The sequence below is a fragment of the Myotis yumanensis genome, unplaced genomic scaffold (genome assembly GCF_028538775.1).
Source record: "Myotis yumanensis isolate MYYU_CA2020_CCGP unplaced genomic scaffold, mMyoYum1.0.hap1 SCAF_6, whole genome shotgun sequence".
NCBI lineage: Eukaryota > Metazoa > Chordata > Mammalia > Chiroptera > Vespertilionidae > Myotis > Myotis yumanensis.
Genome location: NW_027223757.1, coordinates 96,437,747 through 96,454,365, shown reverse-complemented (window position 1 = coordinate 96,454,365; position 16,619 = coordinate 96,437,747). Strand labels below are relative to the sequence as shown.

The 16,619-nt window shown below is 54.5% G+C and overlaps 1 protein-coding gene across 1 annotated transcript in view; it reads right to left on the bottom strand.

Moving 5' to 3' along the window:
* Positions 1-16,619, bottom strand: part of TNXB (tenascin XB) — a 67,719-nt gene that overhangs the window by 1,400 nt on the left and 49,700 nt on the right. The window contains 14 exon segments of the mRNA XM_070418868.1: positions 84-216; positions 323-453; positions 535-655; positions 657-679; positions 822-941; positions 1,056-1,199; positions 1,312-1,434; positions 1,601-1,936; positions 2,218-2,541; positions 3,925-4,200; positions 5,840-6,163; positions 6,492-6,824; positions 8,306-8,629; positions 8,957-9,253. Coding sequence (XP_070274969.1) covers positions 84-216; positions 323-453; positions 535-655; positions 657-679; positions 822-941; positions 1,056-1,199; positions 1,312-1,434; positions 1,601-1,936; positions 2,218-2,541; positions 3,925-4,200; positions 5,840-6,163; positions 6,492-6,824; positions 8,306-8,629; positions 8,957-9,253 — 3,009 coding nt within the window.

Sequence of the window (16,619 nt, the reverse complement as noted above, 5' to 3'; positions counted from 1 at the left end):
GCACAGGGAGGGTCAGTCCTTCTTCCAAACCCTAGACCCCTGCTGCCCACGCAGCCCGACCCCCGGCCCCAGCCCCCAGGCACCAGTGGTGAAGGAGGTGGACATGGGCGGCGTGAGGGCCTCGCCCCACATGGCCCGGAGCCAGGCGCTATAGGTGGTAGAGGGAAAGAGGCCCAGGAGCTGGTGAGCGGTGACACTTCCTGGGAGCAGGATCTCCTGTGGGACAGAGAAGGGGCAGGTCGGGGACACGGAGGCAGAGGCAGAGGCAGCCCCTGGAATGGAACCCAGGGAGGGGCGTGGCCAGGGGGCAGGGGTGGGGCACCTGGGTCTGTCCATCAGGGGTGTCGTAGGTGAGCAGGTAGCCAGTGGGCAGGACTTGGGGCTCAGTCCACGTGAGCAGGGCCGTGCGGGGGGTCACTTCTTTGGCCTCCAAGTCCCGGGGGCCCTCCAAGCCTGGCAGGGGAATGGGGAGAAGATGGAGATGAGGCCCCTCCTTGCACCTGCCCTCCCCGCCCCACCCCTCCCAGGAGGTACCAGTGGTGAAGACGATGCTGGCTGGAGAGGTGAGGTTGGGGCCCCGAAGGCCATGCACGGTGGCTGTGTAGTTGGTGTGGAGCTCCAGGCCCTGCAGGGGGTAGTCCACAGCGCTGCCCGGGGGCCGAGGCCTGTAGAGGGGGGGCTGGGCATGGGCGGTGGGGGCGGCGTCAGAGGCTGCCCGCAGCCCTGCCTCAGCCCAGGCTGCCTCTGCTCCACCCCCTCCCCCCCCCCCCCCCCCCCCCCCCCCGTCCCCACGTCCCCTCTGGAAGCCTGGCCCCGCTCACCGCCTGGGGCTGTGACCCGGACGGCATAGGTGTCCACCGGAGCCTGGGGCGGCTTCCAGTGCAGCCTGGCGGTTCCCTCCGTCAAGTTCAGTGCGCGCAGCTGGGTGGGGCCGTCCGGAACTGGGGGAAGGGAGGCTCAGAGCGGACCTTCCTTCCCAAACCCTCCGACACCCCTCCCCTCTCTGGCCACTCAACCAACTCCCGCCACGGCCTCCTGCGCCGCCCGCCTCTCACCCGTGGTGAGGAAGCCGGTGAGCGGCTCGCTCTCCTCGAAGCCTCGGACGGACACCACGGTCACCTCATAGTGAGCGCCTGGGACCAGCCCCCCGAGCTGCTGGGTCCGGGCTCTGCCGCCCACCTGCACACTCTGTGGCTCCCCTGGAAACACAGTGGGCTCAGGAGGCTGTGGGGAAGCCAGGAGGGCTGCAGGGGGGCAGAGTGGAGGGCGCAGGGGACACGAGACCAACGCGGACGTGGGCAAGGGGGTCACCTCCGTCCACCAGCTGGTAGGACACTTTGAAGCTGTCGGCTCTGGACGGTGGGGGCGTCCAGCTGACCTTGGCTGAGGTCTCCCCAATTTCGCTGAACTGCAGGTCCCGGGGGCTCTCCAGAACTGAGGGTGAGATGTGCCGAGTAATGAGGCTGAGGGCATGGGGCGGGGCTCCTGTCCGGGGTCCCCCCTCCCGCCCTGGGCCCGCTGACGCCAAGAATGGCCACAGCGCGGCGCGGCGCGGCACTCCGCAGCCCTGCACACGCACAGCTCCCTGCCGCAGGCTCACCTGGGCTGAGGGTTCGGGCCGTGCCCTGCACGCTGTCGGCCTGGTGGGGCCCGCGCAGCCCGTACAGCGTCAGGCTGTACAGGGTCCCAGGGCGCAGGTCCCGGAGCACGGCCGAGAGCTGCGTCCCCGGCACGGTCACCTCCCGCTGCAGCAGGGGACGCGGGTGCGGCTCCAGAGTGCTTGCTGATGGGACCCCGTAGCGGAGCAGGAAGGAGTCGAAGGCCCCAGGGGGGGCCTCCCAGTTGAGCCGCAGGGAACTGGTGGTCACGTCAGTCACGGACAGCTGGGACAGGCGGGGCCCTGGCCCCCCTGGCATCTGCCCGGCAGGGGCTGACCCTGCACAGAGCGGGTGGGAGGAGGGTTGAGGCAGAAGCGTGCCTGCTGGGTGACTTGGGGCAGGTTCCTCTGCCTGCCTCCGCCCCCCGCCCCGCCCCTCGCCCCCGCCCCCCGCCCCCCTCCGCCCTGGTCCCTCCTCTGTAGACGGAGCTGAGGAGGGGCTGGATCCCCAGCACATGCAGAGCCAGGGCTGCCTGCCCAGCGCTTCCTCCCCTCCGGCCCCCTCCTGTTCTTTCCCTGCTCGCCACTCTGGGCACCCCCCCAGGCCCGCCTGGCGCTACCTGTGGTGCCCTCCGTGGAGATGGGCCCCAGGCGCTTCCCTTCGTGGAGGCCGTAGAGGAAGAACTTGTAGGCGGTGCTGGGCTCCAGGCCTGACACGTGCACCACGTGCTGGTCCCCACCCACGAGTAAGGCCTGGGGCTGCCTGTCTGCGTCCCAGTACTGCACCACGAAGGAGTCGAAGGGGCCCCGGGCCACCGTCCATGCGAGGCGCAGGGAGTCCGGGGTGCTGTCGGTCACGGCCAGCTCCCCCAGGCGGGGCCCTCCGGGGGTGTCGGGGGCCCCTGTGGCAGCTTGCCAGGGGGCGGGTGCGTCCTCTTCTGGGGCTGGGGGAGAAGCCGGGGGAAAGCTGAGGGTGTATGTGCATGTCTGTGTGCATGTGAGTGCATGTCTTGTGCGTGTGTATTTGCATGTGTGCATGTGTGCATGTGCGTGTGCACACAGCAGGCCCTCCAACTCCATTGCATCGGCTCCTGAGTGGCCCAGGGCTGAGGTGGGGACCTGGCCATGGAAGCCAGGTGGGGAGAAGGGAGGGACTGAGGCCCTTCTAGCATCTTTCTTCTCTTGAATCTGCCACATCCCTGCGCTGGCCAAGAGGCCTGCCACCCTGGGCCTCCTTGGGCACCAACACTGTGGCCACGACTGCTCTGCGGGCTCCTCTGCCAGGTCTGAATTGGAGCTGCCAACCGTCTCCACCCGTGTCTCCCCCACCCCCACTCCGTGCCGAGGGCCTGGGGATAGAGGTGGCTGGTGAAGAAGGGGCAAGCCTGGGGGGCTGCTGCTGCTCCAGGGGGGCTACGGGCAGAGGGGCGATTCTTAGAGCTGCCTACACCTCAGTCCTGGCAACTTCCGGGGCGTGAGGGTCTGGGAAAGGGTCCCTGAAGTGTGGCTCCAAGGACAGTGCCCGAGGGGACAGACCGGCTACCGGAGACAGGCCCGGACTGCTGCCCCCGCCCTCACCGCTGTGGGCAGGTGCGGGGCGTGCACAAAAGCACCTTCTGAGAGAGGGGTGGTGGGCTGCTGAGAAGGGCCTTGCTTTCCCCTGACCCCCCGGCCCCGGGCAGAGAGGTGGCCAGAGCTGAGACGAGTTCCAAGCTCACGGCTCCCACCGCCCGGCCTGACCACTGCCTTGCTCTCTATCGGCCTGGCCTCCTCCCACCCACTTCCCCATCCCTGCGAGAACCCCTGGCCTCACAGGGTGAGGAGGGGCGGGAGGAGCCGGGCCGAGCCGGGAGACCTGCTGCAGTGGGTGCGGATGGGGCTCGGGGGGGAAGTCTGTCTCCAGTCCCCTCGTGAGTGTCCAGCGAAGAGAATTATGGAGCCCAGGGCTCCTGGCCCCAACTGGCCATGCGCCCCACCCTTGTCTGTGGCTCGTGGTCCTGGGAGTGGGGGAGGGTCCGAGACCCCCTCCGCCCTCCCTCTGACACCAAACGCTCCCCATGTGGATGTTCACTGAGCTCCAGAAGCGTATTCGTAACCACTATGCAGGTGTGGGGACAGGGTCGGGGGGGAATGGTCACACAGCTGGCCACTGGGATCTGAACACAGGTCGGCTGGGCCCCGCAGGCTGGGCCCTTACGGCATCGCCAGCAGGGACTGGCGCGACGTGTGAAGTGCGGGCAGGGCAGGGACCTGAGGGTTTGCTTTGGGTGCTGGGACTGCCGCGCCTGGGCCAGCTCTGGGGAAGGTGGGAGCGGGGCTGGGCTCACCTGTGGTGCCCTCAGCGGTGACGGGGCCCAGCTGCTTCCCGCCTGCCAGCCCATAGAGCAGGAACCTGTACTTCCGGTGGGGCTCCAGGCCGCCGATGGTGGCCTCGCGCCGGTCCGCGGCCACAGGCACCACCCGGGGCTGCCCGTGTCTGTCCTTGTACTGGACCTTGAAGGAGTCGAACTTGCCCTGGGGGACTGTCCACGAGAGGCCCACGGAGTCCGGGGTCACGCCTGTCACTGTCAGCTCCCCCAGGCGCGGAGGTTTTGTGTCTGGGACTGGAAAGGAGAGAGAGGTGCATGGAGAATGACAGAAAAGGTGACAGAAGCAGAGCTTCCTCGGGGCCACGTGTCAGGAAGGGGAAGCAGAGGAGGGACAAGAGAGCAGCCGGGAAGCCCAGCCGCCATGCACCGAAAGGTCACCGGTTCAATTCCATCAGGGCACACGCCCCGGGCTGCGGGCTCGATCCCCAGTGGGGGGCGTGCAGGAGGCAGCCCGTTGATGTTTCTCTCTCTCTCTCTCTCTCTCTCTCTCTCCCCTTCCTCTCTTTCTAAAATCAATAAAAACACTGAGGATGGAGCCTGCAACCCGGGCATGTGCCTGACCAGAATCAAACCTGGGACCATTCAGTCCTCAGACCGATGCTCTATCCACTGAGCCAAACCAGCTGGGGCAATAAAAATATATTTAAAAAAGAGGAGCCAGGGAAGAAGCGGTGTCCCTCAGGATAAGAGGTCAGGGAGAGGGACGGGTGCGGTAGGGAGAACGCGGGACTGGATTTCATGGACCCGGTAAATACATGGGTCTGGAGGCCCCAGGGTCTGGAGCAGTGATGTGAACCTATGACACGCGTGTCAGAGGTGACATGCGAACTCATTTTTTTGGTTGATTTTTGTTAAATGGCATTTAAATATATAAAATAAATATCAAAAATATAAATCTTTGCTTTACTATGGTTGCAAATATCAAAAAATTTCTATATGTGACACGGCACCAAAGTTAAGTTAGGGTTTTTCAAAATGCTGACACGCCGAGCTCAAAAGGTTCGCCATCACTGGTCTGGAGTGTGGAGCACAGAACATGACCTTCCCACCGTTGCCACAAGGGGGATGGCCAAAGGCTCCGGGGCGAAGGTGGCCTTTGGCCGCACTCACGGGTCTTAGCGTCCGCAGAGAGTGGGCCCTGCCTTTTCGCACCCTGCACTCCAAAGAGTAGGAATTTGTACTTGCGGGCAGGGGCCAGGCCCGAGATGGTGACCTCCCGGAGGTCGCCGCCCACGGGCACTGCCTGGGGCTGCCCCCGCTCGTCCCTGTACTGGACCAGGAAGGAGTCGAAAGGGCCCTGGGCCACCGTCCAGGACAGGTGCACCGAGTCTGAGGTCACGGGGGCCACAGCCAGCTCCTCCCGGCGGGGTGCCCCCGGGGGCTCCGAGGGCAGGGCGGCTGGAACAGAGCAGAAGAGGCTCAGGGTTCAACAGCCTGAGAGAGGGGTCCTTTCTGCCTACGAAACAAACATGGGAGCAAACTGCTCTCAGGTGAGCAAGGGGCCGGGACAGGGGCAGGTGCCGCTACCCTGTGGGGAGGGCTGCAGAGGGAGCAATCAGCGTGATAAAGGGCCCTGCCTTCAGAGCAGGAGCAGGACCCAGGTGCAGACACACGGCCTGACTCCACCCACCGGGGAGCCACCTCACGGCTCAGCCAGGAGCCTGGGGAGGCCGCACAGCAACACAGCAGCAGCCAGAGGCTCCCATCCAGGGGAAGGAACGAAGCTACAGGATGAGGCCGGGGTCCAGGACACTGACCGACTGACCACAGTCTCCACCATCCTCACACATTCGAGGAAGGAGAGGGCCCGGCTCTGTGTGAGGAGTGAGGGCCACTGAGAGGAGCAGAGCGAACTGCGTCCCGCCCCACTCACCGGTCAGGCCAAGGGTGGACGCGGGGCCCACGCGCCGCCCCCCGTGCAGGCCGTACAGGTGCATCTTGTACTTGCGCCCCGGCTCCAGGCCCCGCACGGTGACCTCGCTCTCCTCACCCCCGACACGCACCACCTGGGGCCGCCCGTCCCTGTCCTTGTACTGGACGGTGAAGGCGTCGAAGTGGCCCCGGGGGACAGTCCAGGACAGGCTCAGCGAGTCCGGGGAGGATCCCGTCACCGTCAGCTCCCCCAGCAGGGGCTCCTCGGGGGGCTCGGGGGCCTCCGTGCTGGGTTCTGCGGGGCTGGGGGTCTCCTCCTCTGCAGCTGAGAAGCACAGACACAGGGCGGGTGAGGCAGGCTCCATGGATGTGCGGGTCTCCTCCCGAGCCCGGTCATGCCGGGCCCTGGTCACTTCAGGGAGCCCCTCGGGGCAGCCTCACTGACATGCCCAGAGCCTGGGGTCGGCTGTGGCCGCAGCCCCCGCACAGCCCAGGGGCCCTTCTCAGCCCAGGGCCCCGCTGGTGCTCAGGGAGCCCAGGGGCGGCGCAAGGGCACCACGGCTCAGCCTCGAGCAGAGGGGCCCCTGCACCCCCTCAGCCATCACGAGTGTCATCTCCCGCAGGTCCCACCGGGGCTCCCACCACCCACTCACCTGTCACCCCGGTGGCAGTGGCGGGGCCCTGGCGCTGGCCGTCGTGGAAGCCATACAGGTGCATCTTGTACTTGTGGTCCGGCTCCAGGCCCGAGATGGTGACCCCGTCCTCGTGTCCCGGCACCCGGACCGCCTTGGGCTGGCCGTCCCCGTTCTTGTACTGGACCAGGAAGTGGTCAAACTGGCCCTGGGGGACGGTCCAGGACAGGCTCAGCGAGTCCGGGGAGGATCCTGTCACTGTCAGCTCCCCCAGCAGGGGCTTCACGGGAGGCTCAGGGGTCGTGGTGGGTGGGACTTGGGTGGTCACAGCTTCGTAGTCGGGAGCTGGACGAGCTGGACAGAGACATGGGAGACAGGTGAGGTCCCCTCAGCCCTCAGCGCAGCACATACAGGGTCCATTGCAAACATAAGGCAATAAGGACCAGAATCTGCCGTCCACAGCGGCTCTAACTCCAATTCTTTCTGGTCCCTCTAATGTCTCCTTCAACCCCTCACAGTCAGCCTTCCTCCCCCGTCTCCCCACCACCCACCAGCAAACCTGTGACCCCCTCCTCCAGCACCCGCCTCCCCCCCACACCAGCACCCCTGTGACTCCCCCTCACACAGGCTCTGCTTTCCTTGAACACAGGCCCTGAGGTCCCTGTGCCCTGGGCTCCCTCCACTGGGCCTGGGTGGCATCTCACTCCCTTTGGCTCAGGACTTTGCTCCCAAACAGCTCAGACCAGACCAGAAACCTGCAGTCTTCCTGGCCCTGCTCCCTCCTCAGTCCTCAGCTGCCCCCAGGCCTCACTCTCTCTGAACTTCTCTCCTATCTCCTCGCCCCACACACCTGCAGCCTGGGCCACCCCCACCTCTCACCTGTGCTCCCCCCTCCCCCCTGCTGTCCCTGCCTCCCTCCCATCCCTCTGCGCAGCGTCCAGATGGGACCGGAAACGCACGGTGATGGAGTCGGTCTTACTTAAAGCTGCACAACCCTGTGCGCCCGGAGGAGCCCTGCTGCCTGAGCTGCCACCTCTGCACCCCTTCTCGGGACTGTCCCCCACTCAGAGCACTTCATCCAAACCCTCTCGGGTGCCCCGAGCTCCCAGTTCCCAGGCCTTTGCACCAGCTGTGGCATCGTGGATGTGACAACCTCTCCGTCCTATCGTGCTGTCACCATGCCGACACCTGCCTGACCGCAGGCCTCAGCTGTCCTGGGGGGGGGGGGGGGCCGTGGACAGGCTCCTAGGCCTTGCAGCCCAGGCCTGGCCTGACCCAGGGCTTCCTGTCGTATCCACCCCCCTTTGCCTGTTTTGTCGGTTCACAGCCTGTCTTCCCACGACCAGAAGCCCCATTAGGATAAGACCTTGTCTCTCTGCCACGTTCAAGGTCGACCCCTGAACTCCCGCCGCTGGGCTCAGGGCGCCCCATCTGGCTGACCCACTGCAGTCCTAAGTCTGGTGATGTCTGAACCGTGAGGTTGGGGCGCTGGCAAGACGCCTGTCAGGGCTCCAGTCGCCCCCCGAGGCCCAGAGGGTGGGAAGGACCAGGTATACGGGTAGGACTCCCTCCCACAAGTTCTAAGGCTGTGATCCCTTGGCTGTGAGGTGCAGCCAAGGGCCCTGTGGGGGAAGTGACTCTCCAGCCCCAGGCCCCCTGCCCCAGCACCGCCCTCTACCAGACCCAGGCCAGTTGTGGAGCCTGCAGGGGTGGGGGGGGGGGTGGGGGGAGTGCGGGGGGTAAGGGGAGGGGATGCTGGTGTTTCCACGAAGATGGTAACAAAGGCAGAGTCTTCCAGGGCCCTCCTCCCTGCCCTGCGGCCCTGCCCCACTCACCGGTCAGGCCAAGGGTGGACGCGGGGCCCACGCGCCGCCCCCCGTGCAGGCCGTACAGGTGCATCTTGTACTTGCGCCCCGGCTCCAGGCCCCGCACGGTGACCTCGCTCTCCTCACCCCCGACACGCACCACCTGGGGCCGCCCGTCCCTGTCCTTGTACTGGACGGTGAAGGCGTCGAAGTGGCCCCGGGGGACGGTCCAGGACAGGCTCAGCGAGTCCGGTGAGGATCCCGTCACCGTCAGCTCCCCCAGCAGGGGCTCCTCGGGGGGCTCGGGGGCCTCCGTGCTGGGTTCTGCGGGGCTGGGGGTCTCCTCCTCTGCAGCTGAGAAGCACAGACACAGGGCGGGTGAGGCAGGCTCCATGGATGTGCGGGTCTCCTCCCGAGCCCGGTCATGCCGGGCCCTGGTCACTTCAGGGAGCCCCTCGGGGCAGCCTCACTGACATGCCCAGAGCCTGGGGTCGGCTGTGGCCGCAGCCCCCGCACAGCCCAGGGGCCCTTCTCAGCCCAGGGCCGGCTGGTGCTCAGGGAGCCCAGGGGCGGCACAAGGGCACCACGGCTCAGCCTCGAGCAGAGGGGCCCCTGCACCCCCTCAGCCATCACGAGTGTCATCTCCCGCAGGTCCCACCGGGGCTCCCACCACCCACTCACCTGTCACCCCGGTGGCAGTGGCGGGGCCCTGGCGCTGACCGTCGTGGAAGCCATACAGGTGCATCTTGTACTTGTGGTCCGGCTCCAGGCCCGAGATGGTGACCCCGTCCTCGTGTCCCGGCACCCGGACCGCCTTGGGCTGGCCGTCCCCGTTCTTGTACTGGACCAGGAAGTGGTCAAACTGGCCCTGGGGGACGGTCCAGGACAGGCTCAGCGAGTCCGGGGAGGATCCCGTCACCGTCAGCTCCCCCAGCAGGGGCTTCACGGGGGTGCTGGCAGGGGGCTCGGCTTTGGGGGCTGGAAGAGAGGCAGACAAGGTCTCCTGTTGCTGGAAGAGCTGGGAGACGCCCACCCTCCTGGTCCAGGCCAGAAGGGGCCCGTTCTGGCCTGACAAGTCCCCTTTCTGGTTATGATCACCCAAGTCTTTCCTTTTGGTCCGTCCGACCGGCCAGCCTCCTGCCTCGGGGCCTGGCCTGTTCCCTCTGCCCACATGCTCCTTCTCCAGATGCCTTCACGGCTCATGTCGATGCTCCTTTAAGTCCTGTTCAAATGTTACTTTTTCTTCAGGACCTCCCACCCGTTTAAAGTTTCAATCCTCCCAATTGGAACCTACCTTCCTTTTTAAAAAATTATTATTTTTTAAAATAATTCTTTATTGTTGAAAGTATTACATAGGTCCCCTTTTCCCCTCATAGACCTCCTCCAGCCTGCCCCCGCTCCCCACCCAGGCCCTCACCACCCCACTGTCCGAGTCCGTGGGCCATGCATTTATGCATAAAGGTCTTGGTTGATTACCTCCCACCCTCCCACCCTCCCCCGCCTTCCTCTGAGGTCCCCCACGCTGTTCCAGGCTTCCATGACTCTGGATCCACTCTGTTTATCAGTTTATTTTTGTTGATAAACATATGAGTGAGATCATGTGATACTTGTCTTTCTCTGACTGACTTATTTCACTTAGCATGATACTCTCCAGGTCCCTCCATGCTGTCTCAAAGGGTAAGAGATCCTTCTTGTTTACTGCTGCATAGTATTCTATGGTGTAGATGTACCACAGCTTTTTACCCACTCATCTACCGATGGACACTTGGGCTGTTTCCAGATCTTAGTTATTATAAATTGTGCTGCTATGAACATACGGTGCATACATTCTTTCTGATTGGTGTTTCAGGTTTTTTAGGATATATTCCTAGAAGTGGGATCACTGGGTCAGATGGCAGTTCAGTATTAAATTTTTTGAAGAAACTCCGTACCGTTTTCCATAGTGGCTGCACCAGTCTGCATTCCCACCAGCAGTGCAGGAGGGTTCCCTTTCTCCACATTCTCTCCAGCACTTGTCATTTGTTGATTTGTTGATGGTAGCCATTCTGACAGGTGTGAGGTGATAACTTATTGTTGTTTTAATTTGCATTTCTCTGATGATCAGTAACTTTGAGCATTTTTTCATATGTCTCTTGGCCATCTGTATGTCCACTTTGGAGAAGTGTCTATTTGGGTCCTTTGCCAATTACTTAATTGGATTGTTTGTCCTCCTTTTGTTAAGTTGTATGAGTTCCTTATATATTTTGGAGATTAACCCTTTATCAGATGTATCATTGCCAAATATGTTCTTCCATGCAATGGGCTCCCTTTTCATTTTGTTGATGGTTTCTTTTGCTGTGCAGAAGCTTTTTATTTTGATGTAGTCCCATTTGTTTATTTTCTCTTTAGTTTCCTTTGCCCTAGGACAGTGATGGCGAACCTTTTGAGCTCGGCGTGTCAGCATTTTGAAAAACCCTAACTTAACTCTGGTGCCGTGTCACATATAGAAATTTTTTGATATTTGCAACCATAGTAAAACAAAGACTTATATTTTTATATTTATTTTATATATTAAAATGCCATTTAACAAAGAAAAATCAACCAAAAAATGAGTTTGCGTGCCACCTCTGACACGCGTGTCATAGGTTTGCCATCACCGCCCTAGGAGATGTATCTGTAAACATGCTATGAGAGATGTCTGAGATTATGCTGCCTATGGTTTCTTCTAGGATTTCTATGGTTTCACGACTTACATTTAAGTCTTTTATCCAGTTTGAGTTTATTCTTGTGTATGCTGTAAGTTGGTGGTCTAGTTTCATTTTTTTTGGCATGTATCTGTCCAATTTTCCCAGCAGCATTTATTGAAGAGATTGTCTTGACTCCATTATATGCTCTTGCCTCCTTTGTCAAATATTTATTAAGCATAATGGCTTAGTTCGATTTCTGGGGTCGCTGTTCTGCTCCATTGATCTATATGCCTGTTCTTGTGCCAGTACCAGGCTGTTTTGATTATGGTGGCTTTGTAGTATAACTTGATATCTGGTATAGCGATTCCTCCAATTTTATTCTTCTTTCTCAAGATTGCTGCAGCTATTCAGGGTCTTTTTTGGTTCCATATAAATTTTTGGAGTATTTTTTTCTAGATCTGTGTAATATGCTGTTGGTATTTTAATAGGGATTGCATTGAATCTGTAGATTGCCTTGGGTAGCATGGACATTTTAATGAGGTTGATTCTACCAATCCATGAACACAGTGTATTTTTCCACTTGTTTATATCTTCTTCTACCTCTTTTTTCAAATTTCTATAGTTTTCTGAGTACAAGTCTTTTACCTCCTTGATTCAGTTTATTCCTAACTATCTTATTTTTTTGTTGTTGCAATGGTAAATGGGGTAGTTTGTTTAGTTTCTATTTCTGGGAATTCATTATTGGTGTATAAAGCAGCCATTGATTTTTGGGTATTGATTTTGTATCCTGCTACATTGCCAAATTCACTTATTAAATCTAGTAGTCTTTTGGTGGAGTTTTTAGAGTTTTCTATGTACAATATCATGCCATCTGCAAATAATGAGTTTTAGTTCCTCCTTTCCAATGTGGATGCCTTTTATTTCTTCTTGTTTGATTGCTGTGACTAGGACTGTGGTCGGCAAACTGCGGCTTGCGAGCCACATGTGGCTCTTTGGCCCCTCGAGTGTGGCTCTTCCTAAGCCTTAGGAGTACCCTAATTAAGTTAATAACAATGTACCTACCTATATAGTTTAAGTTTAAAAAATTTGGCTCTCAAAAGAAATTTCAATCGGTGTACTGTTGATATTTGGCTCTGTTGACTAATGAGTTTGCTGACCACTGGACTAGGACTTCCAGTACTATGTTGAATAAGAGTGGTAAAATCAGAAAACCAGTTTTAAGTGCAATAGAAAAAATAAACCCTTGCTGCTGGGTAGAGAAGCCATATAGCCTCAGAGGCCAACCCCAAAACACTGCCATCCAGAGTCTGAGCCACAAACTGACTCTTAGGTGAACACGAATTAAGGCAGTCTGGGTCACAAATACGGCCTGCTTTAAAATCAGGACTGTGATTTACAACACGGAGGAACAGTGTATCGCAGGGAAATTCAACACTCTCCTGAATACCTGGCAGGACTAAGGCGAGCCAGGCTGAAGAGTAGAAGAACTGAAAGACCTTCACTACTGCAAATTTTTTTTTCTTTTTTTTTGCCTTTTAACTAAGAAACAATTTTTTTTCTTTTTCTTCTTTTTCCATCACCTGATTTTACCCTTTTAATTACTACATTTTTATTTTCAACCAGTATTATTACTGCTACCATTTTACTATTTTTTTTTTTTTAAAATATATTTTATTGATTTTTTACAGAGAGGAAGGGAGCGAGAGAGAGAGAGAGTTAGAGACATCGATGAGAGAGAAACATCGACCAGCTGCCTCCTGCACATCTCCCATTGGGGATGTGCCCGCAACCCAGGTACATGCCCTTGACCGGAATCGAACCTGGGACCTTCCAGTCCGCAGGCCGACGCTCTATCCACTGAGCCAAACCGGTTTTGGCAATTTTACTATTTTTTAAAGTGCCATTTTATTTTCTCTTTTTGTTTATTTTGGGAGTAGTGTTCTCCCCATTCTATTTTCATCGTTCCTTTAGCATCAATTTTCCCTACCTCAATTTTACCTCTATGCTAAAACCCTCTTCCTCACTTTTCCCCATTTGGTGTCCTGTTTCTCTTACCCTATTCCTGCTTTAGATTTTCCCTATTCCATCTTTTTACCCCCTGTCTAATTTCACCCTACTTATATAGCCTATTTTCAATCCACTGCTCTAAATCCTTATACACCTATCCCTTATCCTTCTTCACTATCCAAACATTTTTTTTCTCTTATCTTTCTATTATTTTCTTGCTGTTTGCTTGATTGTTGAATATATTGGTTTTTTTTGTTTGTCTGTGTTTTTTTTTTTTTTTTTTTTTTGCTTGTTTTGTTTTGTGGTTTTTTTTCTTTTTTAGGACTGGTTATGAGGTTGTTTTTCTTTTTCTTTTTCTTTTTTTCTGCTGGTTTTTCCCCTCCCTCCCCTCCCCCACCCCCCAGCTATTTTTGTGCTTCTGTTTTCCCTCGCCTCTCTTGATATCATTGGTTGTTTGTAGTTTGCATTCATCTCCAGGGATTTGTTGCTGGAATTTGTTGGGATTAGTGGCAGTTCTAGCGGAGTTTTCTCCTCATACAAATAGTCTCTTCCCCTCTTCTACTTCATTCTCTCTTTTTGCTCTTTTTTTCCCCAATTTCATTTTTGCACTTCTTTTTTGTTTTTGTTTTCTTATTTTTCTTTTCTTTTCCTTTTTCTCTTTTATCTTTTTCTCTTCTTTCCTCCTTATCCACTAATTCTCTTAATTTGGGTGGTCACCTTTATTTGGGGTTATTAATATCGTGAATATATTTGTGTTCAGTGCCTGGTACATTGTGCCTTGTTGTGTTGTATTTTGTGCCTTTAAATCAACGCAGCAGATCCAAGCAACAGCAGCCTCCTGATCACCACACCCTCTGTCTGAGGAACAGCAGCTGTACGTGAAGCCTCCCACCACCAGCCAGAAGAGCCACCACAGCTGTGAACAGCACCCACCAGAGGAGCTGCTGCCAACTGAGGAGCAGCTGCTACCGCAACCACCCAAGGAGCAATCACAGCCCAAGGAGCCACTGCCACCCAGGGAGCAGCCACTGAACGACTCAACATCTAGATATGTCAGTGAGATCAAACATGGGTAGGCAAAGAAACCCCCAAAGGAAAGAAAAGGAAGACTCGCCAGAAAAGCAGCTAAGTGAGACAGAGGCATGCAACATGACAGAAAAAGAATTCAGAATAAGGGTCCTAGCGTGCATAAACCAGATGGAGGAAAAAATCAACAACATATGCAAGAAGCAAGATGAAACAGATGAAAAAATCAACTACTTATGCAAGAAGCAAGAAGAAACAGATGAAAAAATCAATAACTTTTGCAAGACCCAAGAAGAAATGAAGAGCGATATAGCTGCAATAAAAAACACCATTGAAAGCATCAACAGTAGACTAGGAGAAGCGGAGGACCGAATTAGTGAATTAGAAGACAAGGAAGCAAAACACACCCAAACTGTACTGCAATTGGAGAAAAAAATTAAAAGACAGGAGAAGAGCCTAAGGGAGCTTTGGGACAACATGAAACGAAACAACATACGAATAATAGGGGTGCCAGAACAACAGAAAGAGGAACAAGGGTTAGAAAACCTACTCAAAGAAATAATATCAGAAAACTTCCCTGAGGTGGGGAAGAAAAAAGTCACACAAGCACAGAGAGTCCCAAACAAGGTGAACCCGAAAAGACCCACACCAAGACACATCATCATTACCATGGCAAATGGTCAGGACAAAGAGAGAATCTTACAGGCTGCAAGAGAGAGATGGAAAGTTACATACAAGGGATCTCCCATTAGATTATCAAATGATTTCTCAACAGAAACACATCAGGCCAGAAAAGAATGGACGGAAATTTACAAAGTGATGCAAAGCAAAGGACTGAATCCAAGAACACTCTATCCAGCAAGGCTATCATTCAAAATTGAAGGGGAAATAAGAAGCTTCATAAACAAAAAAAGGCTAAGGGAGTTTATCACCACCAAGCCAGCAATGCAAGAAATGCTAAAGGGACTGGTGTAAAAAGAAATAAAAAGCTCAGAAAGAAAACAGCCACACAAAAAAAGAAATGGCTACAAACAAGTACCTTTCAATAATAACTTTAAACGTAAACAGACTAAATGCTCCAACCAAAAGATATTGAGTGGCTGAATGGATAAAAAAACATGACCCATACATCTGCTGTCTACAAGAGACCCACCTCATTAGAAGGGACTCACACAGACTGAAAGTGAAGGGATGGAAAAATATCTTTCAGGCAAATGGAAAGGAAAAGAAAGCTGGGATAGCAATACTTATATCCGACAAAATAGACCTCAAAGTGAAGGCCATAACCAGATATAAGGAAGGCCACTTCGTAATACTAAAGGGATCAACACAACAAGAAGATATAACCCTGGTAAACATATATGCACCAAATGCAGGAGCACCCAAATACATTAAAAAACTCCTGGAAGATATCAAAGGAGAGATCGACAACAATACAATCATAGTAGGGGACTTTAATAAACCACTGACATTACTGGATAAGTCCTCTAGACAAACAATCAGCAAAGAAACAGCAATCCTAAATGACTCACTAGATCAGATGGACTTAATAGACATCTTCAGAACACTTCACCCCAAAGCCGCGGAATATACATTCTACTCAAGTGCTCATGGGACAGATTCAAAAATAGACCACATATTGGGTCACAAGCAAAGTCTCCCCAAATTCAAGAAGATTGAAATCATAAAAAGCATCTTCTCAGACCACGATGGCATAATATTAGAAATAAACTACAATAAAAACAACCCAAAATACTCAAACACTTGGAAGCTGAATAGCATGTTATTAAAGATTGATTGGGTTACCAATGAGATCAAAGAAGAAATTAAAAACATCCTGTAAACTAATGACAATGAAAACACAACAATCCAAAACCTATGGGACACAATGAAAGCAGTCCTGAGAGGGAAGTTTATAGCTCTACAGGCCTATCTCAAAAAACAAGAAAAAATGATAGTAAATCATCTAACTCTACAACTCAAAGAATTAGAAAGAGAGCAACAAGAAAACCCCAGAGTGAGCAGAAGGAAGGAGATAATAAAGATTAGAGCAGAAATAAATGACATAGAGACCAAAAAAATACAATACAGAAAATCAATGAAACCAAGAGCTGGTTCTTTGAAAGGATAAACAAGATTGACAAACCTCTAGCCAGGCTCACCAAGAAGCAAAGAGAGAGGACCCAAATAAACAAAATCAGAAACGATAGAGGCGAAATAACAACAGACTCACAGAAATACAAATGATTGTTAAAAAATACTATGGACAGCTCTACTCCAACAAACTAGACAACCTGGAGGAAATGGACAAATTCCTAGAAAAATACAACATTCCAAAACTCAATCAGGAAGAATCTAAAAATCTCAATAAGCCAATAACTATGGAAGAAATTGAAGCAGTCATCAAAAAGCTTCCAGCAAACAAAAGCCCAGGACCAGACGGCTTTACAGGGGAGTTTTACCAAACATTCAAGGAAGAACTAAAACCTATCCTCCTCAGACTACTACGAAAAATTCAAGAAGAAGGAACACTTCCAAGCTCATTCTATGAAGCCAGCATCACCCTAATACCAAAACCAGGTAAAGACAACACAATGAAAGAGAATTACAGGCCAATATCCCTCATGAACATAGATGCCAAAATC